This window comes from Phascolarctos cinereus, unplaced genomic scaffold (assembly GCF_003287225.1).
Source record: "Phascolarctos cinereus isolate Bilbo 61053 unplaced genomic scaffold, phaCin_HiC Scaffold_5;HRSCAF=322, whole genome shotgun sequence".
Lineage (NCBI taxonomy): Eukaryota > Metazoa > Chordata > Mammalia > Diprotodontia > Phascolarctidae > Phascolarctos > Phascolarctos cinereus.
In genome coordinates, this window is record NW_027555958.1 from 318534724 (window position 1) to 318561035 (window position 26312).

Here is a 26312-nt window from a genome sequence, read left to right on the forward strand (position 1 = left end):
AAGGAAGGAAGGAAGGAAGGAAGGAAATAAGCATTTATTGAGCACCTATTCTATGCCAGGGCACTATGCTAAGTACACCTTCCTCTGATCCCAAGCTTCCCATCCATCTTCACTGGGCATGCCCCCTCAGCGAATCAGCGCCAGCACAAGGCAACTTCTACCTCCTGGGCCAGCCTGTGGAGAACCGCCAGGGCAAAGAGGAACAAGCCTTCCCATTGACCTCAGGCCTTTTGTCTCGTGCTGCACCTGTTCCTTGAGGGAAGAGGAAAGTTGGCAGGGAAGTGGGACTTATGGTTTGTCCTTCGTTCTGGAAGAGGACCATGACATCAGGAAGATGATGCCATGACTTGCAAATGAATTGGATTTAAGTAAGGGAGGGCTGTGCAAAGTCACCAGCCTCACTTTCTCCTCTGGAGCCATCTGGGTCCAGTGGCCAGATGTATATCAGGATGACTGGAGATGGCCCAGCTGTCATCCTCCACTGCACTCTCTTGTGCCTAATCTCCAGCCTTTGGAAGGAAGAGGATCAATGAAACGGGCCCTCCTATCTAACCATATGACCATGTACCTTCCATTTCATGCCACACTTATTTCCAGCTCAATCTCCAGCCATTTCTGAGAAAAGGAATGGAGTCCTCTCCTCAAAGATGAATGGCCACACTTGGTCATAACCTACACATCTCAATGATACTTAACCCTTCAGGTCATCAAATTAACTTCATTCCCTATCATCCCACACCTAGTTCTTTATTTTTATCTCTCTCAAATCTCTAATCCCAAAGTCATAACTAAACGTCACTAACTTCTTCCACTATGCCCTTCTACCTGTTCCATAGGTAACAACTTCCTTTTGTCCTAAATCTTTTCAGCTCCCACAATTTCCATCTTCTCCATGTTGATGACATAGCCTCACTAGCCACTTTTTCCTTCATTCATTCTCCTCAGCTTATTCACTGGTCAAGGCAGTGCTCCTTGCTCCCCACTGCCACTTCTATTGCCTACCTCTATCACTCAGTAACCTCTTCTCCTTTGAAATTCATGCTTTCATCTCTACTGCCCAATCAAAACCCTCATAGCTGTTGTCTACAGAACCCCACGTCACTCCTCTTCCTCCCTTAATGAGTTTGGCTGGTGGCTTACATTTTTTCTCTCCTTCCCAATTCTTGCCCTCATACTAAGGGACTGCAACATACATACAGACTCTCCTCCAAGCAACCTAACCAAATTGTTCCATGAACAAGACACCCCATCACTCAGCTCTGGCCATTTTTTCTGGCTGCCCCTAAGGCTTGGAATGTTCTCCTTCCTCATCTCAGCCTACTGGCTTCCTTTAAGTTCCAAATAAAATCCTATCTTCTACAGGAGCCTTTCCCAATCTTCATTATTTCTTGTGTTTTCCCTCTTTTAATTATTTCCTTTTTATCCTATAACCAGTTTGTATATATTTGCTTATTGTCTCCTCCCCATTAGATTGTGAGTTCCTGGTGCACTAGGCTGTCTATTGCCTTTTTTTTTTAATTCCTAGGACTTAGCACAGTGCCTAGGGACATAGTAGGTGCTTTAGACGTGTCTAATAAACGACAAATGTTATCTCATTTGATTCTCACAACAACCCTAGCAGAGAGGTGCTATTGCAATTGAGAACACTGAGGCTGGCAGAAGTTAAATGATTTGGTGGGGATTCCACAGTTAGTAAGTATCTGAGGCCACATTCGAATTAAGATCTTGCTGAGTCCAGGCCCAACACTCTACCCACTGCTTGATCCAGCTGCTTCTCTCTAACAAAAGACATTAACAAACATGTTCAGTTAATGGGCTTTTAATCTTTAGACCCCTGTACACAACTAAAAATAAAAAGATACAGCAAACATGAAAATTTGGACATATTATGCTTTTTCCTTTAAAGGAAATTACTATCTTTGGAAGATAACTGGTGATTCCACTTCTCTCACCATTTGAGTTCAGGGTTTCTCCTCATTTCCATCATCTAATTCACATACTTGAGTAATCCTAAAGGGTCAGAGCAGAAGCTTCATCAGTTCTCCCACAGTGTCAGCCTATCTAAAGAACTGTCCTCTCTTGGAGTGTACCAACTACTACCATGTACCATGGCAGTATGTATGATTCTGAGACAGATAGTCAAAAAGCAATAATGAAGAATTTTTGTTCATGCAAACATGGCCTCTAGAGGTATTCCCCATTTTTCAACACCTTAACTGGACAGTAGAAAGGTGACTCTCTATTGCTACTAGTTAAGTCTCAATCCAATGTCCATAAGTCTCTTTGAAGTATTTGCCATTTGTATTTTCCAAGACCACCCTGCAAAATAAAATAACATCTGAGTGGGAAAATATGACTCTAATAGGCTAATATTATATTTTAAAAGTGGTATGGTACAGTAGAAAGAGCTCAAGATTTGCATTTAAAGGACTTTCCATTGACTCCCTGAGTAATCTTGGACAAGTCATTTAAGTTTTCTAGGCTTCAGTTTCTTCATCTGTAAAACAAGGCAGTTGAACAAGAAGATCTATAAAGTACCTTCCTATTATAATTATTTGATCCCATTGTGATTTTTTGGTTTTAGTCCATTTTAGAAGGGGGAAAACCAAACATAATTGTTTGCAATTTAAACAGAAAAGAATCTGAAATACATATTAAGGTTTATGGTGAAAATTCTCAAATCTTTTTTATTACCTATTAAGTGTCTAATAAGTATGTCTTATTATGAACCCTGACATTTCAGAAACATAGCTATGCCATGAGTTTCTGCTTTTCTTCTCCAATTCAGTACATTCAAATAGAATGTCTTAACTGCTGTTGCTAAATTTATTAAAAATTTTAACTATATCCAAGAACTTTGTAGAGAGGGAGAATGATGATTTAGAGGAAAATATGCATACTCTGGCACAGAACTTTTTTAAAAAATAATTTTTTTAGTTAAGCTTTCTAACAAATTTGATAGATTGTTATAAAATAGAAAACTGGACTCTACTCTTGGAAGGTACTGCTTTCTGCAAGAAGTGGTCTATTTCACTAATATATTGTTAACTGATTTCTCTAGATTCAACATAAGGCAATGGACAACCACATCCAAAGCAAAGATTGGACTTAGAATGCTTTCAGTTATTTAGGGATTAAAGAGCATGCTCATGCTGATCTATATGTCAAAACTATGAGAAATATTGCTTTTTCTCAACATATATATGGTCCAAGAAGGGCTCAAACTGTAGCTATAAAACTGGATTAGCAAGTATTTACCAAACATTTCTTGGTGCAGAGCTCAACACTATTGTGGAAATGAAGAAAAGGTGAGAAAAATAAGTTAACAAAAAAATAAGATCCCAAGGAACTCTCCAAGTCCCACTACCACCCACAAGAATGTTGTTACCTGTATCCTCACATTCCTACTCCTGTAAAATAAAACAAGGCTGCATAAGAGCATTCTAGAAAATTTTTCCACATGTCTTATTTTACACCCATCCTTAAGCAAGAGTCAAAGTCTCTTTCCTAACTTTAATACTATATGTCAAAATACATACAGGTCACTAAAATTGCTTTTCTCTTAATGTATTTTTTGGAAAGTACGGGTTTTTTTGGCTTAATAGAAGACTAAATAAAGTACTCTAGTTTTACAGTGCACTACACAGTGGTCTACATATTTTTAATGGGTGACAATGCTATTCAAGTGACATCTACATCACATGTGATGAATATCTCTTCCTCACCAACAATGACTATTTGTAGACCAGATGTGCTACCACAACATTGTCCCTCAACGAAGAGCGACAAGACTAAGAGACGGCAAAAACTGCAGGGAAATGGAGTTACAATCTCTGAAGCTACAAGACTCAATTTTAAATTTCCTAAAATCTTCTGATCTAAAATGATGACTCCTAAAATTTTCCTGTTTTAACAACATATTTAAGAGTTAAAAAAATGTACAGCAGATCAACAATTTGTTACTTATGAGTAAAAGGTTACACACACACACACACGCACACACACATATATATTACCATGGTAAGGTCAGAATTGGCGGCAGGAAGAGGGAACATAAGGATAGGTGGAAATATGTTTACCATGAAGAGGCGAGCCAGATGGGCTGCTTGACAGGCCTGGAACAGGGCTACAGCGGCCTCCTTGCTTAGATGTGAGTTCCTGCTCAATCTCTTCCAAGCCAGCACTCTTCTGGAAGCGGCTCATGCGGTTCACAACCCGGGGTGACATATGTGTACGGACACAAGGCTGGCCACCATAAGGGTTGATGGGAAAAACATGAGAGGTCCCACGAAGTGTGCTGACAACAACCCAGCGACAGTCATGGCTAAAACAGATGTCCTGCACCTAGAAAGAGAAGGAAAAAGTGGATAATATCACTATGTAGGTTGACTCAGATGAAACTCAAAATCTCTCAGAAAAAAAAAAGTCAATTTAGTGACAAATTTTGATATAGCTAGTATAATAAATTTTAAATTAACTATGCAAAAGACCATTATAGACATGATGACCAAGCATCTAATAATATTTAGACAATACCACTTTCTATGTTTCCTAATTCCATATAATATTTGGGATATCCTCTGCTAGAAAAAGCTAAATTTCATAAAAGAAGTCCTAATCTAGATTCCTTTTACTAGATAATAAATCTAGTTGTTAGTGCCAGATGTATTTGCATTAATAGAATTTGTCTTTTTATAAGCAAAGATTAGCCAAAAATCAAAAAGTACTTTATTTAGCATAAGATATGGCAACTTCATTACTTATAGTTTTCATTACTATGAAATATAAACAAGTGAAGAAGGTGAAAGGTTATAAAGTTTGGTTCAATATTTAAATATTATTATAGATGTGAAGGGTTTTTCCCACTATGCAAATTACTTGTTATTTTTCATGACCTAAATATGGGAAATAATTTAATCAAATTAAGTGAGTGCTTAATATAATCTACCAATTATTTAAGGCATTTCAGCTGAAGGTTCTCTGAGAAGGGAAACTGAATAGCTGGGCAGGGAAAGCTGGCCAAAACTTTAATGGCAAATACCTGGTAGCCTTGAATCTAAATAGCAGTTGTAGAGTTAATAATTAGAGAAGAAATATTAGTAAGTACTTTCTGCTTTTGTTATGATAACAGCCTAAAGTTGACAACTGAACAATTATACTTTCATCTAAAAATCAAGCTATTTTTCTCATAAATCTCAAAACCAGAAATAGTGTTTTAAAAAGAGTGTCTGAATTTTTCCTGCATACCTACATAACACCTTGATGGAAAATAAGATCTGGGGTCTTAAGGAACGTTTTCTAAAAAGAACATACTTTGAAACCGTACTGTCAGACAGAATAAAAGGAAGCAAGATTAGGTAAAGATGATAGCTTCCGGGAAAAATATACTAAAACTGTACTGATGGGGGGAAAACAAACTCTTTAAGAGATAAAAGCAGAATTAAAGATGCATGTCTATGAATGGGCTCTAACACTGCTTACAAATATATAGGAGGATTAGGATTTATTATGACATTAAACAACATAAGCTAAATAAAACTACTCAAACTTTCAGAGAACTCCTAGTGACAATACAGCAGATCCTCAAAGAGGCCTAAGCACTGATGGAAATCTTGAAAAATATTCCAGAAATGCACTATCAACAAAAGCAGCTAGCAGTCATCAAAGTAGGAGTTTCCCATAGTGCCTGAAGCCTAGGAGATAAAAAGGGATTTAAGTCCTGTGACTTGTGACAAGATACTTCCCTCTCAGACGGTCTCTAGACAAATGCCTCATCACTGGTACATGGATAAAGCCCAGTGACACACCTGCCCCTTTTTCAATTATGGTGACATATCAAAATGACCTTCTAGTGATATAGTTAAACAGTCTCCTCAAAGCTGACAGATTTAGCACTTTCAGAGTAGCTTGCATTACTGATATAAAGTCATTCTGCAAGCACTTAAATCCTCCAGTTTGCCTACAAAGAGTTTCTTCTTTCCAGGCTGCTTAGAATGAATTAGAGTCTCAGTACAAAGAAACCCTGAGAGGGGCAGGATAGCAGGAGAAAGGGCTAGGAGGAGAGGATGAGGCCATGGGAAAGAAAACTCTGAAAAGCAGAAACAAGAGAGGAAGACTATAGAATGTTTCATACCACACAACCAGATGCATTTTCCACATGTCAAAATCAGATTTAAAGTAAGCTCTCGATTACAAAAGCAGTGCCATTAAAAGTAATTTAGGCCCTATCCATACGACGAACAGAACCATGCTACCTACACAACCATTTTTCTAGAAGAGTTACAGTAAAGCAAAGCCTCAGAGTCCACTGAAGACAAGGAGTTTCCTTTTGTATTTTTAGAATCTCCCTGTTAAAGCAGAAAGCCTGGGGCAGGCTCTTTGCAAGTCTGTAGCAGGGCACCTAGAAACACAGTGTTAACATAATTGGTATCCAGCAGACTCCCATCTCACTCTGTTTACTTAGAAAACTACCAACAGACAGGATTCTGTTCCAACACCTTGAAAGCCCATCAGTACTAATAAATGAGCAGACAGTTTGCTGCCAACAAATGAGACTAGATGTCAAGAAAGAATACAGAGAGCTTATCATGGAGGCCAAGTAGGATATAATAGGGCAAAAGCACAGTCTTATAAATCAGGATGAAGAGGAGAAGGAAATGGATGGTAATGATGAAGTAGCTAATAGTCACTCCTCTTTTGTGGTCACAAGACAGTGGAAAGAAAGCAGAAAAAAAATTAAAATAAAAGTAACCAATAGAAGCAGCAGCATACTTTTCCAAGTACTCTATGAAAAAAAATTTATTTAGCTAATTTTTTCTAAAAAGACACATTTGCTGGCCCATAGAATTCCTACTACAATTTCTAAATGCTTCAAACATTCCTCCCAATAATAACGATGACTGAAAATAATAAGACCACCAGCAGTAGACCCTCTCCCCTAACCTGACTTCCAATGGGGAGGGCATTCTCCTTTCTGATCAGATTCAAATGCCAAATTTTCATTACAATTAAATTTGAGTGCTAGAAAAGATCTTAGAAGAAGGTATCTTGTCAACTTCACTAATTTCCAGATGATGCAACTTGAGGCCAAACAAGTTGTGACTGGCATTTGTTTACATGTGTAACTGTTTTATTCATTCCTCTTCTAGATACAGTCTGGTGTCTCCAAGTCAACCTTAAAATTTGGTTCCACCAAATTGAACGTAATACTTGTGTTGTGGCCTGACCTGTGAAAATTTGTTACAATGAGACTATTACTTGCTGTGATTTAGAAGTAATGACTTTCCATGGCATTCCATGGCATTCAAACTCAGGAATTTCAGCTGAACCCCTTTCCACTCTGCTTCCCACTTCAGAAAGAATGAAGCTCATCCTAACTGTGAAAAGACTCTAAAAAGTACAGGCATAGAGGAATCTTTTTTTAAAATGTCCTAAACCATATGTATCTTAAATTAAAAGCAACCATCACATGTTACAGGAAAATATTCAAAGTTTTTCCAATAAATTCAGGAGTAAAACAAGGATGCCCATCATTCCTATGATTATTTTATACAGTTCAAGAAATGCTAGCAAGAGCAGAAAGACAAGGGAAAGAAATTAAAGACAGGCAAAAAGATGGCAAAACTATACTTATTTGTTGATAACATGAGAAGTTACTTAGAAAATCCCAAAGAATCTCAAATAAAAAAACAAATTGAGAAAATCAATAGCTTCAGCAATCTTATGGGCTACAAAATAAATCCACAAAAACTGTAGCACTTCAGAATATTAACAAATCCAAGAGATGATAATAGAAATAATACCACTACAAAATGCATAAAATACTTGGAAGGAAGTTTAACAAAGCATACTCAATACTTGCAAGTATACAATCACAAAATGTTCCTTAAAGAAATAAAGAACTTGAATAGCTATAGGAATATACAGGGCACATGCCTATACAGTAAAAATAACAATACTAACAAAATTAACCTACAATTTAAATGTTATGTACCAAGTAAACTACCAGAAGGTTATTTTAGAAAACATTAAAACATAATAACAAAATTCATTTGGAGGAACAAAAGATCTAAAACAGGAAATATTTTTAAAGATAGGAATTAAGAAGGAATAGCACTTTCTGACCTCAGACAATATTACAAAGCTGCAATTATCAAAAACATTTGGTATTGGTGAAAAACTGAAATGTCTAGACAAGAAAGAATCAGAAGTAATGGAACTATAAAACCAAAAGTTCCATAAACACAAAAAACACAAGTTACTTAGGAAAGAATTTCCTGGTAGGATAACTAGAAAGCAGTGTATCAAAGATTAGGCCTACACCAACATCTTAAAGCATAATAAATTCAAAACTGATGCACAAATTGAATATTAAAGAGCAAACAATATTTAAAAAGTTAGACAAGAAGTAGATCCTATGCCTTTCACACCTTTAGGTAGAATGCAAATTCTTATCCAAGGTCTAGACTACATGAAATAAAATAGATAAAACATAATTACAATTACATGAAATTTAAAAGTTTTTTTCCATAAAATTAATACCTCAAGGATGGGGGGGGGGAGTGGAAGCAGTCAACTGAGAAAAAAATGCATTAAATTTTTCAGATAAGCCTTTCCCAGCATATAAGTGGCCAAAGAAAATGGAAAAAACAGCTCTCCAAAGCAAAGTTCTCAAACTATTAACAACTATATGAAAAACTGCTATAAATCAGTACAATCAGAGAAACGCAAATCAAAATAATCCTAAGGTTTTAAAACCTAATAACCAGTAAAATGTAAAGGTGAACTATAGGAACACTGAATGTTTGGCAAAGCTGAGGGAAGACAGCACACTAAGACACTGTTGTTGCAGGTATGAGTTAGTACAACCTTTCTGGAAAGCAATTTATAATTATTCAAGTGGATAAAAATTGGCACCCAAAGTTTCCACAGATGCCCGAAGAAATGTACCTTAAGGAATTCACAGGTAAAAGAAAGACTCTAAATATTCCAAAGTTTTTAGAGCAGCATTCTGGTAGCAAAGAATTGTAAACTAGATGTCCAGTGATGAGAGAACAGTTAACCAAATTATGATACACGAATGCCATGGAATACTACTATGCTCTAAAGAAAAGATGGATAAAATAAATACAGAAGTTTGGTTAGATTTATATGAATTAATGAAAATTTAAGTGGAGCCAAATAAACAATAAACACAATAACCAAAACTATATAAATGGAAAGTACTTTACTCACCATCTCTCTGTAGCATAGTTCAAGAATAAATTATCTACTGTGCACACTCTTTGATTCAGTAATACTACTGCTAGGTCTGTATCCCAAAGAGATCATAAATAATAAAGGGAAAAGGACCCACATGCACAAAAATATTTATAGCAGCTCTTTTTGTGGTGGCAAAGAAAGGAAATTGAGGGGATGCCCATCAATTGAGGAATGGCTGAACAAGTTGTGGTATATGAATGTAATGGAATACTATTGTGCTCTAAGAAATGATGAGCAGATAGATTTCAGAAAAACCTGGAAAGACTTAATGAACTGATGCTGAGTGAAGTGAGTAGAACCAGGAGAACACTACACACAGCAACAGCAACACTGTGCAATGATTAGCTATGATACACTTATCTCTTCTCAGCAATATAATGATCCAAGACAATTCCAAATGACTCATGATAGAAAATACTAACCACATCCAGAGAAAGAACTATGGAGTCTAAATGCAGATTGAAGCATACTATTTTCACTTGTTTTTGGTTTTTGTTTTTCCTTTCTTGTGGTTTTTCCCTTTTGTTCTGATTCTTCTTTCACAACATGACTAATATAGAAATATATTTAACATGATTGTACATGTATAACTTATAACAGATTGCTTGCTGTCTGAGGGAGGGAAAGGGAAGGGACAGAAGTAGAAAAATTTGCAACTCAAAATTTTATAAAAATGAATATTGAAAACTATCTTTACATGTAATTGGAAAAATATAAAATATTAAGAAAAAAAGAATAAATCATCCTTCCTTTGGGAATGAGGAAACTGAAACTAGGGAAGTTGTGACTTCTCTTTGGTCATATACCTATTAAAAGCCAGAGATGATTTGCTAACATAGATCTCCTGACTAGAGAACCAGCACTCTATAGCACAATACCTCTCTGGAAAGAAATCCCAATTCCTTTCTTGGTGGGGGAATGGCTAAACAAATTGTGGTACATAAGTATAATAAAGTATCACTGCATAATAAGGAATGATGAATACAATCACACACACACACACACACACACACACACCACAAACACACACACATATGAACTGATGCTGGGTGAGTCAGAACCAGGAAAACACCATAACAATAGTACAAAAATGTAAATGGAACAAAAACAACAGAATCTAAACTGAATGCTGAGAAATTTAATTAACAAATTTGACCTTGGAGAAGAGGTATAAGAAGGCATTTGATATGAAAGTATATTGTATTGATAACCACATCAGTAAGAACCAATACCTCATTTCTCAGCTTCCCAATTTGTCCTGCTAATTCTTTCGACAAAAGCTAAATTTTGCTTATTGGACTTCTGGTTGTTCTCCATATATTTCCTCTTCTTTTTGTTTAGAAAATCTGTAACTGGGGCTATTCTGCTCCCTTGGCTGCATTTCCCCCCTTCGATCTGGCTGTGCAAACACTGTAATTTATGCAACTGTTTTTTGGAAGCTCACCATCTAGCATGAAAGCACATGCCCCTTCCAGAATCCATTACTTCCCCTTCCCATAACCAGTGGTCTCAAAGTAAAGTCCTTACCAAAGAGATTTATCCAAATTAAACAGTTACACAAACACACACATCCTTCTGAAGAGCACTGATTTTTGTCTTTGTTCCATCATTAAGAGGTGGTTCCAATTTACTCGTCTTGTAATTTCAGCTGTGAAACTAACATTTCTACATAGCTCTCTTTTCGCCCTTTAATAGCAAGGAAACACTGGAACCCAGAGCAGAAACTTCTGGATGAGGTACATGACCCACACAACTCTCAGAGGTGTCAAAGCGGTTCTCTCTTCCTTAAACTTCAGAAACATTTTTTTTTTAACCTTTAGAAAGAGAATGAGGATACAAGCCTGGGCCTACAGTCACAAATCCTGTGGTTACTAAATCTCTTGTTCTCCTTTTTCTTTCTACCCCTTTTCAGTGTCTTTTTACCTACGGTCTCTTTGAAGTTAGAGAGGCTCTGGAACAAGGTATAGAGAGACTCTAAGGTTTGGAAGGAGGGAAGAAAGAAAGGGAAGTGTACCTTTCAGAATCTGGACACAAGATATTGCCACCACCTCCACTACAGCTTCAGTTGGGCTTCTAATGACTTCCAAGACAGAACAATTTATAAACATTTTTCTTGTATAATAATTCAAGACAGTCTTATGAGCTATGAAGAACAGTTATTATTATCATCATTTTACAGATAATAAAACTCAAGATCAGAGAGATGAAGTAGCTTGTCTAAAGTCACATAGGTAATGAGTGACAGAGCTAAGACTTGACCTTGTTTTTATCCATAGCAGCCCCCTGAGGCAGGAATGACTACACATATAACTTCAATGTTCTTTACACCAAATATGGTGCCAAGCTATATAGAGTAATGATCCATGGTTTCATATATAATTCTTTCATTTTCTTATTTTTATATATGGAAATGTTTACATTTGTTGATATTTGTTATGTTCATATAAAAACACAAAATTAGAATGATATGAAGAAGAAATTAACATCTGAAATTTCAATATTTGACTTCAATATCCTTCCATTAGAGATACAGGAGGGCTGAAGGGGCAGCCAGGTGGCCCACCGGATACAGCACCGGCCCTGGAGTCAGGAGGACCTAAGTTCAAATCCAGCCTCAGACACATAACATTCACTTAGCTGTGTGACTCTGGGCAAGTCACTTAATCCCAATTGGGAGGGAGGCAAGAAGGGAAGGAAGGAAGGAAGGAAGGAAGGAAGGAAGGAAGGAAGGAAGGAAGGAAGGAAGGAAGGAAGGAAGGAAGGAAGGAAGGAAGGAAGGAAGGAAGGAAGGAAGGAAGGAAGGAAGGAAGGAAGGAAGGAGGCAGGCTGGTCTTAAGCTCAGGAATCCAACATAAATCTGGCTATGCCAATGGTTCTCAAACTTCCTGGTTTCATAATACCTTTACATAATTAAAAATTATTGAAGATTTCCCCATCTCCACAACTTTTGTTTATGTAGGTTAAATCGAAAAGTATTTACTATATAAGAAATTAAAAAGAATTGTGAAAATAGTGGAAAAAATATTGTGAAAAAGGTTTTTGACCTCACAGAACCACTGAAAGCATCTTTGAATCCTCAGGTGTCCCAAGTCTATGCTGTGAAACTGCTACTCTATGTCAGAGCAGCTGAGTGATACGGTGAATAGAGCACCAGGCTCGGAGTCAGAAAGACTTGAGTTCAACTCTGGCCTCAGACCCTTACTAATTGTATAACCCTGGGCAAGTCACTCTTTGCTTCAGCTTCCTCATCTGTAAAATACGTTGGAGAAGAAACTGGCAAACAACTCTAGTATCTTTGTGAAGAGAACCCCAAATGGGATCACGGTCAGACATAATTGAAAACGACTAACCAACAAACAAGAAGGAAAAGGACAAATGCTGGATAGGATATGGAAAAAATAGCAATACTAATGTACTGCTGGTGGAGGTGTAAACTATGTCCAAAGTGCTATAAAAACTACATAATCTTTGACCCACCAATATCCCTACTAGGTCTGCTCCCAAAGAGATCACAGAAAAAGGAAAAGAACTCATACGTATAAAAATATGTGCAGCAGTTCTTTTTGTGGTGGCATAGAATTAGAAACTGAGGAGAATTTAAAATTGGGGGGATGCCCATCAACTGTGGAATGGCTGAACAAGTTGTGGTATATTATAGTGACAGAATACTATTGTGCTAATAAGAAATGAGGAGGAGGAGAGTTTCAGAAAAACCTGGGAAGCTCTATGTGAATTGATGCAAAATGAAGTGAGCAGAACCATGGGATCACTGTACATAACAATACAGTAATGGTGATCAACTGTGAAAGATTTAGCTCAATACAATAATCCAAGACATGATGAAAAATGCCTTCCATCTCCAGAGAATGAACTGATGAACTGAGTGTAAATTAAAGTACAATTTTTTCATTTTCTTTCTTTCTTATGACAGGGTTAATATGGAAATACACTTTACATGATTTCACTTGTATAACTGATACATTGCTTGCCTTCTGAATGTGTGGGCGAACACTGGAGGGAGAAAATTTGGAACTCAATTTTTTTTAAAAAAAGTTAAAAAAAGAAAAAAGGAGAAAAGAGGTTAATAGGCTAAATAAAGATTACACATGGCTATTTATTACATCAATATTGATTTTCCAAAGAATGTCTTCCTTAGGACCTAAAAGATGGAACATCTTGAATTTTTACATTAGTATCTAGATATTCTGAAGAAAACTACAATCAAATTCTGTATATCTACAGTCCAGCATTCAGATAAAAATGTCAAAGTGCTTTACTAAGATTAACTCCTAACTGGTGAGAGTATATACTTTAAATTTACTTCATATATCATTTAATATACCATCTTTTTAACAAGAATGTTTAATAAATTATACTTAATAACAAAAGAAAAGCCAAAGGTAAAATTATTTGGAGCATATTACTTCTTCAGTATGAGAGGGTAAGTATAATTTTCTTTAATCAAATAACTATGAAGTGTTGCTTAAGGATTGTTTTAATACTTATTGTATCTCTTGGATCTGGGTTTTTTTAAACAATAAATGATAAGACATTTAAAAATAATGAAAGTTATGACTATGGGCATAATAAATTTCCAAATAATAAATGCTGATAGAATTTAGACCTTAGATCTTCATTACTTCTCAAACTTCTCAAAGACAGAAATCATGTATCAAACTTCAGCAGTCTCCATGGTCTAGGGCAGGCAGAACTTAAAAGAAGGTTAAAGAAAAAAACTGGCAGCCACTGAACTTGAGTTCATTCAGTATCCCTTCCCCCATTTCCCATGCTATCAGCTATGTGACTACATTAGATGACCCAAGGACTTGATACACAGGCTTGTAACAAAACCCAACCTCACATCATCTTTCCAGTGCCATGGAGATCTGAGCTCAAGGCTGTGGTAGCTTGTTCAGACCCTAACAGACAGCATTTTGGCAATTCTTCAGGAGCAAAAAAGCCTGTTCAAAGTTGCAACTGACACAGACAATGCTGCAGCAGACAACCCTATAGCACCAGCGTAGGAACTCCTTGAAATTCCTGTACCAGGCCAGAGAATTGAGGATCAGAGGGAGTGGGACAAGACACCAGAAAAGGATACCAAGTGTATGTGCTGTGGGAGTAGAGGTCAGGGAGAAAAATAGAAATATTGTATATTAGCCGCTAAGGTTCAGTGAAAGAGCACAACATCAAACTGGAACAATTTCTGACTACCCAAAGTTCTACTTGGAGTAGAGACGTAGGCTGGTAACCCACGAACTTCTCAGTGTGGGAGACGACTGAGTCTCTGAGACTTAGCCCCCATCATCAGAGGGAACAGAGTCAGAAAATGAACAATAAGGGAAAATCAAGGAGAGAGGAGGGACTAAAACTAACAAAGGTCTCAGGAAGAAGAAAACTCAAAGACTTGAACATAATAAGATAAAATGGCAGGGAAAATATAATAATAAAAGGATTCTAGATCTAGTAAATGAGGTTAGTCAGGGGTAGGGAACCTGGGGCCTTGAGGCCACATGTGGCCTTCTAGATATTCAAGTAGGGCCCTTTGACTGAATCCAAACTTCACAGAATCACAAACTTCACCTCTTAATAAAAGGATTTGGTCTGCAAAGTTTGAGTTCAATCAAAGGGCCCCACTCGAGGACCTAGAGGGCCTTAAAGCCGCTGGTTCCCCACTCCTGCTTTAAGCATGTAGATAATACTGGAAAACAAAGGAGAATGATTCAACATTTTATGAGACAGAGGACCCTGTGCAATGTGAGGAAAACATGAAATGACAACATACTGTTCCTGAGTGGTTCAAAACAGAAATGATAATCATGAGAGCAGAATTTATGGACTGCACAGCAAAAATATTGGCCAGAATAACTAAACTGGAATCTGGAATGGCAAGTCTCACCAAAGAAACAAAAGACAGAACAATAAATTGGGAATGCAAATATAAAAAAGTGAAATACAATATAGAAGAAGATAAGGAAAAAAATATTAAAAGAAAATACGATCACTATACAGGCAAAACATATTGATCTTGAAGACAACTAAAAGGTTATAGGTCTAACAGAAGGACAAGAAAAGACAAAAAAACTTAAACTTTATAATAAAATAATAGCAGAGAACTGCATAGAACTTCTAAACACAGAACATGAAATACCAATTAAAGGACATAGATCACCTTTGAGAAAAAAAAAATACCAAGGTTGCAATGCAAACTCCAGGACAGATGGTAATTAAATTTAACAATTCAATTCAGAAATAAATTCTACAAGAGATGAGGATAAAGACCGAAAATAGGAAGGAAATGAAATTCAAATATGACAAAACTATTTTGTACCCACAAGAAAATAAAGAAGAAATGGAATAATGTGTTCTTAAGAGCAATGGAGCTCAGAATGCAGCCCAAGGGCTGCAGTACCGAGTTAGAACCGTTACAGGCAATTGGATAAGAAAAGGGAAAAGAGGTGTTAAAAAAAAAAAGGATATAGATTAGTGGTGGGCTGTATGATCAGGTATATATGGTCAAGAAGAGATTGTATCATACTTCAGCGTTCTCTCTAGCATCTACAAAAATTGGCATTGTGCTAGAAGGGAAGCACATGGAAAGGGGGAATCCACAGGGCAATCTCCACAAGACAGAGACAGAAACTGCCTACAGTAAACAGACTAAAATGGATACCTTGGAATTTTTGACTACATGAGGAATAGACAGAATAGAGAGAGATCAGATAATTACAGGGGTCATAAATCAGAGAATGAGAAACCAGAGCAGAGAGAAACAAAAGATAGATAACAAAGAGAATGAGAAAAATATTTTTTGGAAAAAGACACAAAAATTCAAATTTAAAAAACTAATGAACAAATCTTGTTGGAGGGGAAGAGAGGAAAGGAGAATCTACTTAAGTGAGAGGGAAAAGGTATGTTTGGGGAGGGGAGTTATATAACCAAATAAAAACAGGACAGGAAAAGGTACTAATAAGTACAGTCCCAAATGGAAAGGGGTAACAAATGAGAGGAGGGGATCTAGATTGAGGGAAAGAGAGTGAGTAGGAATAGGGCCACCTCAAAAAAAGATTAAGGTAAAATAACTGAAAGAACATAAGTACTGTGTTTGATCAGAAATGGGGGGAGAATTATACTTGAAACCAGAGTTGCAATCACGCAACTGAAAAACTAAAAAAGCAAAAATGAAATTAAAAAAATAAAAGGGATAAACAAGAAAACTACATTATGCTGAAAGGAATTATAGACCACAAACCAATACTAGTAATAAACTGATACACTCTAAATGCCTTAGCATACAAATTCATAAAGGAAACACATCTGAGCTACAAGAAGACATAGCCAGTAACACAATAGTAACAGGAGAGTTTAGTATCTCCTTCTAAGTTGTAGTAAGTATACCAAAAGGATAAACAATAAGGAAAATATGGAACTGAACAAATTGCTGAAGAAACTAATTAAAAGACTTACTATGTCTTCTAAATGGAACTGCAAAAGCGTGTGTGTGTGTGTGTGTGTGTGTGTGTGTGTGTGTGTTTCTCAGAACCAAAAAGAACTTTTATAAAAATTGGCAATGTACCAGGGCAAAAATTTGTTGTAAACAAAAGTTTTTAAAAAGTAGAAATATTCAAATACATTCTTTACAGGTTATAACATAATAACAATAGTAACTGGTTAAGGGACCACCAAGAAAAGATACATACCCAAATGCAGACAATAATGAAATCTTAATCATTAAGTCAAAGAAGAAATCATAGAAAAAAAAATAACTGTAAAAGAAATGGTATGAAGATACAATACGTGAAAATTCTGAGATACAACTAAGCAGCCCTCAGGGAGAAAATAACATCTTTACAAATATACATTAACAAAATTTTTAAAAAGAGAATTAGTGAACTACATATGCATTTAAAAAATTAGAAAACAAATCCAAAATAAGCACTAAAGAGTAGATATTAAAAACTAGAATAGAAATGAATAGGAAGCAAAAGAAAAAGGAATGATACATAAAACTAAAAGGTGATTGGTTGAAAAGAATAATAAAATTGATTTTAAAAAATGATCCCAATAACATGACTGGGTGAATCAAGGATGCCCAATATCACCACTATTATTCAATACTGTACTAGAAAAAAGTACCAATGTTGACAAGAGAAGAAAAAGAAATTGAAGGAATTAGAATAGGCAATGAGTAAACAAAGCTATCACTCTTTGCAGAGGATATGATAATGTACTTGAAGAAACCCAGAAAATCAACTAAAAAACTAGCTGAAATAATTAACAACTTCAGCAAAGTTGTAGGATATAAAATAAACACACATAAATAATCAGCATTTCTATACATCACCAACAAAGTCCAGAAACAATAGATGGAGTAACTGTAGACAATATAAGATACTTGGGGGTCTACCTGCCATGACAAATGCAGGCACTATAAGAATACAATTACAAAACAATTTTCACACACATAAAATCAGATCTAAAGAATTGGAAAAATATCAATTGCTCATGAGTAAGATGAGCCAACATAATAAAAATGCAATTCTTCCTAAATTAATATATTTATTCAATGCCATTCCAATCAAATTACCAAAAAAAAATCTTATAGAGTTAAAAAAAAAAGTAACAACAAAATTCATCTGGAAAAACAAAAGGTCAAGAATATGAAGGGAATTAATGAAAATAATGTGAAGGAATTTAGCTTAGCCTTTCTTACCAGATCTCTGTATTACAAAGTGGTCATCATCAAAACAATCAAAATCTGGTACTGGCTAAGAAATAGAGTAGTGGTTCAGGAGAATAAATTGGGTATACTTTTGGGACAAGAACTCACTATTTGACAAAACCTTCTGGGAAAACTGGAAAGCAGTTCGGCAGAAACTAGGTATATTCCAATAGCTCACACCCTATACCAAGATAAAGTCAAAATGGATACCACAGTTAGACATATAAATGACAAACAAATGAGGGGCGCCTGGAATAGTTTCCCTGTTAGATTTATGTATAAGGGAAGAAATTATTAGGAAACAAGAGATAGAGAACATTACAAGAATATAAAATGGATAATTTCAATTATATTGAGTTTAAAAGCAGAAACTGTTGTTCATTCTTCATTTTTGAGGCACTATACCAGGCACTGTATTAAAGACTGATTAGATTAAAGACTAAAATAACAACAATAATAGCTAGCAATTGTATAGCACTTTAAAGTTTGCAAAGTCCTTTAAATGTTATCTCATTTGATCCCCAGAACAACCTAGGAGATAGGTGTTAATATTATCCCCATCATACATAGGAGACTGAAGATCAGAAAGGTTAAATAACTTGCTTGAACAACCCTGGAGGTAGCTGTTAATAAATATTATCCCCATTTTACATGAAAGGAAACTGAGGCTCAGAGAGGTTAAATGACATGCTTAAGGTCACAGATCTAGTAAGTTTCTTAGGCAAGATCTGAACTACAATTAATGTCTTCCTAATTCAAAGTCTCATCCTCTATTCACTACACCACCAAGCTATCCCATATATTCAACCCATGCATTCAAGGAGATTATATTCATTTAGGGAAAACAAAAACATATAGATTATATAAAAAGTAAATATAAGGTATATTTGGGAAGGGGAGGCTCTAGTAGCAATAGGGGAAGAGTGATTAGGGAAGGCCTCAGGTATGAGACTATGTTTGAAGGAAGCTAGAAGTTCTTTTTTAAATTAAATTTTTTTCAATAAACAAAAAAACTACTTTCTCTCCTTTCTACCTCATTCTTTCTTTTCAAATTCAAAAACAAAGAAAAAGGAAACAAAATCCTGCATTAGACATATTCAATACATTTTTCAACATAAGTCCCCTGGAATTGTGGCTAGTCATTGCACTGAACAGAGTTCTTAACTTTACCAAATTTATTCATCTTTAAAATGTTGTTATTATTGCATAAATTGTCTCCTAGTTCTGCTTATGTTCACTCTGCATCAGTTCATACAAGTCTTCCCAAATTTCTCTAAACCCATTGTTTTAACCATTTCTTTTTTTTAAAATCTCATTATTTTGATATTTTTATTTTAACTCTTTTGGGGGGGGCAAGGCAATGGGGTGAAGTTACTTGTCCAGGTTCACAAAGCTAGTAATTGTCAAGAGTCTGAGGCCACATTTGAACTCAGGTCTTTCTGCATCCAGGGACAGTGCTCTCCCACTATGCCATCTAGCTGCCCCTTAACCATTTCTTAGAGCAAAATAGTATTTGATTACATCATTAACTTATATAAAAAATCAAATCATAAACAAATTAGAGGAATAAGGAAGCTTGGAAAGACTTGTATGAACTGATGCAAAGGGAAGTAAATTATAACCAAGAAAATAATAAACATGACAGCAACAACAAAAAGAATCTAAATGGCTTTAAATTATACTAACCAAGACTGGCCTTAAAAGGGAGAAGAGAATATATATATTTGCAAAGGAAGAGAAGTATGGATGTACATTGCAGATACCATTAGATTCATTTGACATGTTAACTATTTTTTGTCACATCTCCTTTTTAATTCTTTGTTACAAGTAACAATTTAGGATCAGAAGGTAAGAAGGAAATATTTGGAAATAAAGACAAAAATATTAATAATCACGTATTGCATATCACAGATTTGAGATATGAATATGATGTGTGTATCAAAGACTGAAAGGTTAACAAGTTAGGGGAAATAATCATGGATCGCATTTTAAAAATTGGCAACTAAGAAGACGATGACAACTAATGATGAAAATGTCCACTTTTCATCTTTAGAAGAGAGTAAGTTGATGTATGCCTGATGACAAAAGAAGAGGATAATTCACAGATAATCCTCTATTGCAGAACACATCTTCATGGGCATACAATATATGCAGTATATGGAGAATAAAAGATAAAAGGTAATTATTTATGTGATCAGGGACAAATCAATTTCACATTGCTTACTAGGCAATAAACAAGGCACAGAGGAATTCATATCCAACTGATATGGATGTTATTCTGTAAAAAGTAGGAATACTTTATTAGACTCTATGCCTCAACCTAGAGGAAATATTTCTTAAGATCATATAAGTCCCTCAGCTGCACATCCAAACTTACCAAGTAAGCTTCTGATAACTAATTTAGTTTCAGAGGTACAAAGAAAAAAAAGAGAACCCTCCACAGTGAACACAAATATCATCATTATGAATTACTACATTAGCTTTATAGTAGCAATCAGTCTCAACTGAGCTCAGGTAGTGTGAGCAAATTAATTTGCTCAGATCCTGAACATTCTAGGATAAACTGAATATTAATGTTTCAGTCTTACAGGACAGAGAGAAAATTGTGCTTCTATCAAGATAGTGTCTGAAGCCTTAAAAAGCTAGTCAGTGTAGGGTGGTCCTCTTTCATATTACTTTTATTTTCCTTTTATTGCTTTTTAAACAATATTTTCAAGAGCAAGTACAGGTTTACAACGCATTTCTATGTGTTGTTTCAATGTGTACTATATACACAATGTATGTGTTAGTCTCCCTTAGAATACAAGTCCCTAGAGAATAGGAACCATATGGTGGGTACAGATGCATGGTGAAATTCTAGAAAAATTCAAAGCAAAAACTTTAAGAAAGTGCCCTCAACAAAATCAAATGCCAAAGCCTGAAGGGATAAAGACTTAGGCTTGTATAATGACAGTAAAAATAAATGCAAAAGAAAAGACAGATGTAAGAGGAATTGTGAAATAAGACTTCAAAGGAATCGGTGATGTCCTGGATTTATGCAGATGACCACTGCCACTACCAACAACATACCTTCAAGTGACTTATAGCAATGGGTCAACAGTAAACCTCCTAGTAATTATTTCTTTGCCTATGAAAGTAAAAATAATAATGTCCAGATTGTTTGCTGAAATTGTATGTCTTTAGGCTCATTTTTGAATCATTTGTACTATTTCAAAACAATAGCCCCTTCGTTCATATTGTTTTGTTTTGTTTTGTTTTATGGAGCCCTCTCCTGGACTTTGTAAAAGGGAAAATAATCAGCTAAAGGATCATTCTATGTCTATGCATTTAACAGCCAATTTCTCATCTTCAAGTGGGTCAGATGAGTAATTTGAAGGTAATAGGGGTATAAGGCACAATCAAATGTTCATCTTAAATTCTCCTCAATCCAGCCTTCTTTAAATAAGTGAAAAAGGAAACAGTCAGAAGGATCCTAGGACAAAATGAAATGCCAACAAAATCCATGTCCCAAATCAGTCATTGTTTCCCATTAAGATAGTGCTACTATATGTGAACCTGCTATTAGGAGGTAATGATGCTTAGAAGTTATGATGCTTAACTGCTCAAATGATAAATAAACTATGAGGTGCTCCATTAATTGTTATACATGCTTAATGCTGACACTTACTGCTGTCCTTTAGACAGGGGGTGGGGAGGTTACAGATGGGAGAAGAGAAGTAGGCACCATCCTTCTTGACAAGGACCTTAGAGACATGTATACTATAAACACATGGAAATATTGAAATATAAAAGAACAGTTCAAACAAAATGTTTTGAAAAAAATCAACCAACAAGTATCTATTAAGTACCTATCATGTACCAGGCCCTAGGGAAAAAATATAAAGAAGGAAACAATCCCTTTTCACCAAGAATATACATTCTAATGAAGCAGACAAGTACATACACAAACATGTGAAGAGCCTAAATAAAATGTGAATGCAGTACAAAAATATACAAGGTAGAAAAAAACAAAAGTAGTTTGGAAGGGAGAATACTAGTAGCTAGGTGGATCAGGTCAGGATTTACACAGAAAATGGTGTCTGAAGAGTATCATAAAGAGAAGGACTCTATTAGGTAGAGTTAAGCAGAGAATATATTCCAGACATGTGGGATGGTCAGCACAAAGGCAGAAAGACAGTAAATGAAGTGTCATCTGTGAGGGCAAATAAAAGGCCAGTTGTGCTAGCAAAGAGTGTGGGAAAGGGAGCAATGCCCAGTGAGGCTAGAAATACACGCTGGGGCAAAAGTTGGGTACAGCTTTAAAAGCAAAACATAGGAGGCTGTATTTTATCCTGGAGGCAATCTGTATTAGGGATGGAAGTATCCACAATAATAAAACCTTTACCATTGCCCTTAGGTGAATTCTCTCTTGCTCAAATCCTCCCTCCACTCCAATGCTAAAGTGATAAAGGTTTGAATATGTCATGTGCATACTCAAAAAAATAAAAATCTAATGGTTTCCTATTACCTCCAGGATCAAATACAAACTCCTCTGTTTGCCTTTTAAAGTCCTTTATAACTTGCTTCCAACTTACCTTCCCAGCCTTATTAAATGCTACCCCATTTCACACAATCTTCCATCCACCTAAACTGGCTTTTGTGCTGTAACTTCACATAAGACACTATTCCATGGATAGCCTGTATTCTATGCCAGCAATGTACTCACTTCTCATTGCCACTTCTGATAGTATTTACCATCCTTCAAAGCTCAGCTCAAAGGCCACCCTGACATTTACCCCAAATTTTTGTGTCTTCCCCCAAAAAATTACATTGAATTAGCTTTATATTTATTTCTATGGGTACATATTGTCTACACCTATAAGGATAAACTTTTTTAATTTAAATTATTTTTAGTTTTCAACATTCACTTCCATAAGATTTTTAGTTTTAAATTTTCTCTCCCTCCCACTCTTTCCTTCCCCCACTCAGATGGCGTACAATCTGACATAGGCTCTACACATACATGCATATTAACCACATTTTCCCATTAGTCATGATGTAAAGAACAATTAGAACGGGAGGAACCATGAGAATGAAGCAATAAAAGAAAACAACAAAGAAAAGGAGAGAAAATAGTATGCTTCCATCTGCATTCAGAATCCATATTTCTTTCTTGGGGTGTGGATAGCAATTTCTATCATGCATCTTTTGGAGTTGTCTTTGATTCTTGCACTGCTGTGAATAGCCAAATCTATTAGTCAGTCATCCAGTAATGTGGCTGTTACTGTGTAAAGCATTCTCCTGGTTTAAAGATAAACTTCTTTAGGGCATTTTTTGTCTTTGTAACTCCTGCACAGTAACTGACAATTAGCCTGTACTTAATAAATATTGATTGACTGACCAATTGATCCAGTGGTTGATAACATGCCTCATATAATACATCTCAGATAATATATCTTGGAAACATAATATTTCTAAGAGAATAAATTTTTCACTTTCTTCTTTGATAAATGAAAATTGAAGACCCTTAAGTTGCCTGCAACATTATTATTTCCCTCTGAAAGCAGATTTGCAGTAGCATGGGATAATAATTAGAGAAGTGGAAGAGACCTTAGAAGTCATCTAGTTCAACCCTGCACATAAGGAAATTCAGATAAGTTACATGAGTTGATCATGAGATCACCCATCTAGTAAGAAATGAAGCTGCAATTCAAAACGAAAAGATTAACAGATCATTATACCTAGTTAACACATTTCACTCATATTTCACTGCTTTTACAGGGCCACAGCACACAGGTCCAGACAACTACGTGCTTTTTCTAATACATCTAAAGAACAAAGATCTAATGAATTTATCAAAGATTTCTGTTCTACTTTATGAGGAAAGGAGGCCAAATTTCACTAAAATGATTAACTATAAACATAATTAAATATTTAAATATAAATAAAATTCAAACAGAATTAAATAATTGGTTATGATTGCAGTCAGAAGAAAATTTAAAGACCTTCATGAGTTAACTGGTAAGTTTCACAAAGTTCATTTTGAATTCTTATCCAAATACTTCATTTTGCCAAAAGGTTTTCCTGTTCCCCTTTCCAAATTTTCCTACTTAGTTTGCTAAGGATCTAAGTAAAACTAAGTAAACTTAGTTTGCTATATTCCTTTTCTTTTTATTTCCTTTGTTGCTTCTCCTATGGCAACATTTCTAAAAGAGATTTAGGCTACTTGAAGGCTCAAGAGCTGCTTCAGGACAATCCATTTCTACAATAAGAACATCAGCTGAATAGCATGAAATTGACAAAGTCAGAAATTTTATCACATTATCCAATTTTTTCCAGTAGTCATGAAAAGCTCAGTTCAGCTTTTGTACATGGAAAAGAATCAGAGAGTAAAGTTTCATGGACATGATCCCTGAAAATCTAAGAGGAATGCCTGGAATTCACAGCCCTAATGTCACATCCCAAATCTCGTCTACTTTCTCTCTAATAGTGGACAAGAGGGTACTACAATCACCCTAATGCTTTTCCATACTGTTTCTGAAATACAAATGATGTCTCAATTGGCCTGAGTGCACAAAACCCAGGGTTTATCCTAAGGAACTCAACATTTTACTCATAAACCCCAAATCTGTCCTAGAATATTGTGTTTGATCCATTTGGTACACCTTATTACACAAGTGTTCATGGGGATACTGACCTTGTTTTCTTTGGCAACTAGAAATAACAGACTGCTCCAATCTTCTCTCACTACCTCTTCTGCTGCTTAAAGTTAATATTTTACTAACTACTTTACAGCTCCAGTAGTCTTCCATTCAAAAGCTAAAGAAGCCTATTAGCCACATTAAGAGCCCAATGTTCATCAAGTAATCAAAAATGTATACACTTCTAAATCTAATACTTGCAATTCTATACCATTCAAATTTTACTTCACAATAACAAAAGAGAAACAACCTAAGTTACATCCTTTGGCATCACTTAAAAAAAGTTACAGTTGGTACTACCTGGATTTGAATTATGGGATATCACCATCTCCAAAAAAATTATAATCTTTGATTTTAACAAATGGGATCTATCACTAAAGACAATATTTATGCATAAAGAGATATACAAGGCATTACAATGACTTGAAAAAGGAGGTAGACAGGTCACAGAGCAAAAGCATAGGATAAGAGATAAATAACTTGAGGGTTGCACATGCACGTATGCACATACACATTTGTATATGTGTATATAGATAGATAGATAGATAAAATATTGAAAGGCTTAAAGGAAGATATATTCCTCTAAAGGAAGGCAGCCAGTCCCTTGGACTAATGTAAAAAATGCTCTAAGAACTACAATGTAAAATAAAATGATAGATTATCCTAATTTCACTGAATGTTAATTTTCTATTATAATTTTTTAAGTAAGTCGCTACTGATATTTTCTTACATCACCATAGCTATCCATAGGGACTAGCTCCCAAATGACAGTATTTTTTAGAGAGTAAAAAGAAATCAGCACAATTGAGTGCTATATTGAATAAGAACATATTCAATATGTAACACTTGTGGATCTCCAACTTTCATGAAAGGAGAGGATGGGGGGAGGTGGTGGGTATCGTTGCATATCTATTCATTCAAGTCCTGCTTAATCTTTATAATTTTAATTTTTTGTTTTGTTTTTGGAGTGTAGTTGGTTGTTTACTTCCATTTACACTGTTGCAGTTGCTAGGGATATTGTTTTCTTGGCTCTGCTTATTTTTCTTTTATAAAGTTTTATAATCTTGTGTTCAGTCCATCCATTGCTTGTTTTCCTGTAACCCAAATTTAGCAAGTCTTATAAATTAACTTTTTTCTTTCCCAGGTACTAATTAACAGAGAAATGAAACAAAATGGGCAGGAACAGGAAACAACAGGCAGATTAGGGCAGGAGAATAGTAAGAAACTTCCAACTTGGAGAAATTTTTCCCTAGAAAACCAAGGTAGACTCACTTCATCTTCGTTGAGATTAACTTGGAAACCGTACTGTAGGTTTAATATAATCTGAAAAGATTTTAAGCCTCTGTTTATGGAATGCTCTAAATTGAGAGAAGCTAATGAACAAGGAATGCAAGGGAATGCTGGCTAAGGAAAGGGTACTTAATAAATATTATGTGATGATGTTTCTAAAAAGCTAAGCACACTTCCTACTGTGGTGACTAATTCAGGAAACAGTCTGTAGAAATTAATACTGAACTTTATTATTTGTAGCACTTATAAAACAATGCTTATCTGAGAAATCTCAAAGAATTTAAAACATCCATTACAGATGATCTAAACCAACATTTCCTGCCATGTTCATCTGTTTTCTAAGATTAAAAACAGAGAAG

At 35.4% G+C, this 26312-nt stretch overlaps 1 protein-coding gene across 1 annotated transcript in view; it reads right to left on the reverse strand.

The window, feature by feature from the left end:
* The window catches only part of BCAS3 (BCAS3 microtubule associated cell migration factor), a 766782-nt gene that overhangs the window by 475058 nt on the left and 265412 nt on the right, over window positions 1-26312 (reverse strand). The window contains 1 exon segment of the mRNA XM_078156106.1: window positions 4080-4344. Coding sequence (XP_078012232.1) covers window positions 4080-4344 — 265 coding nt within the window.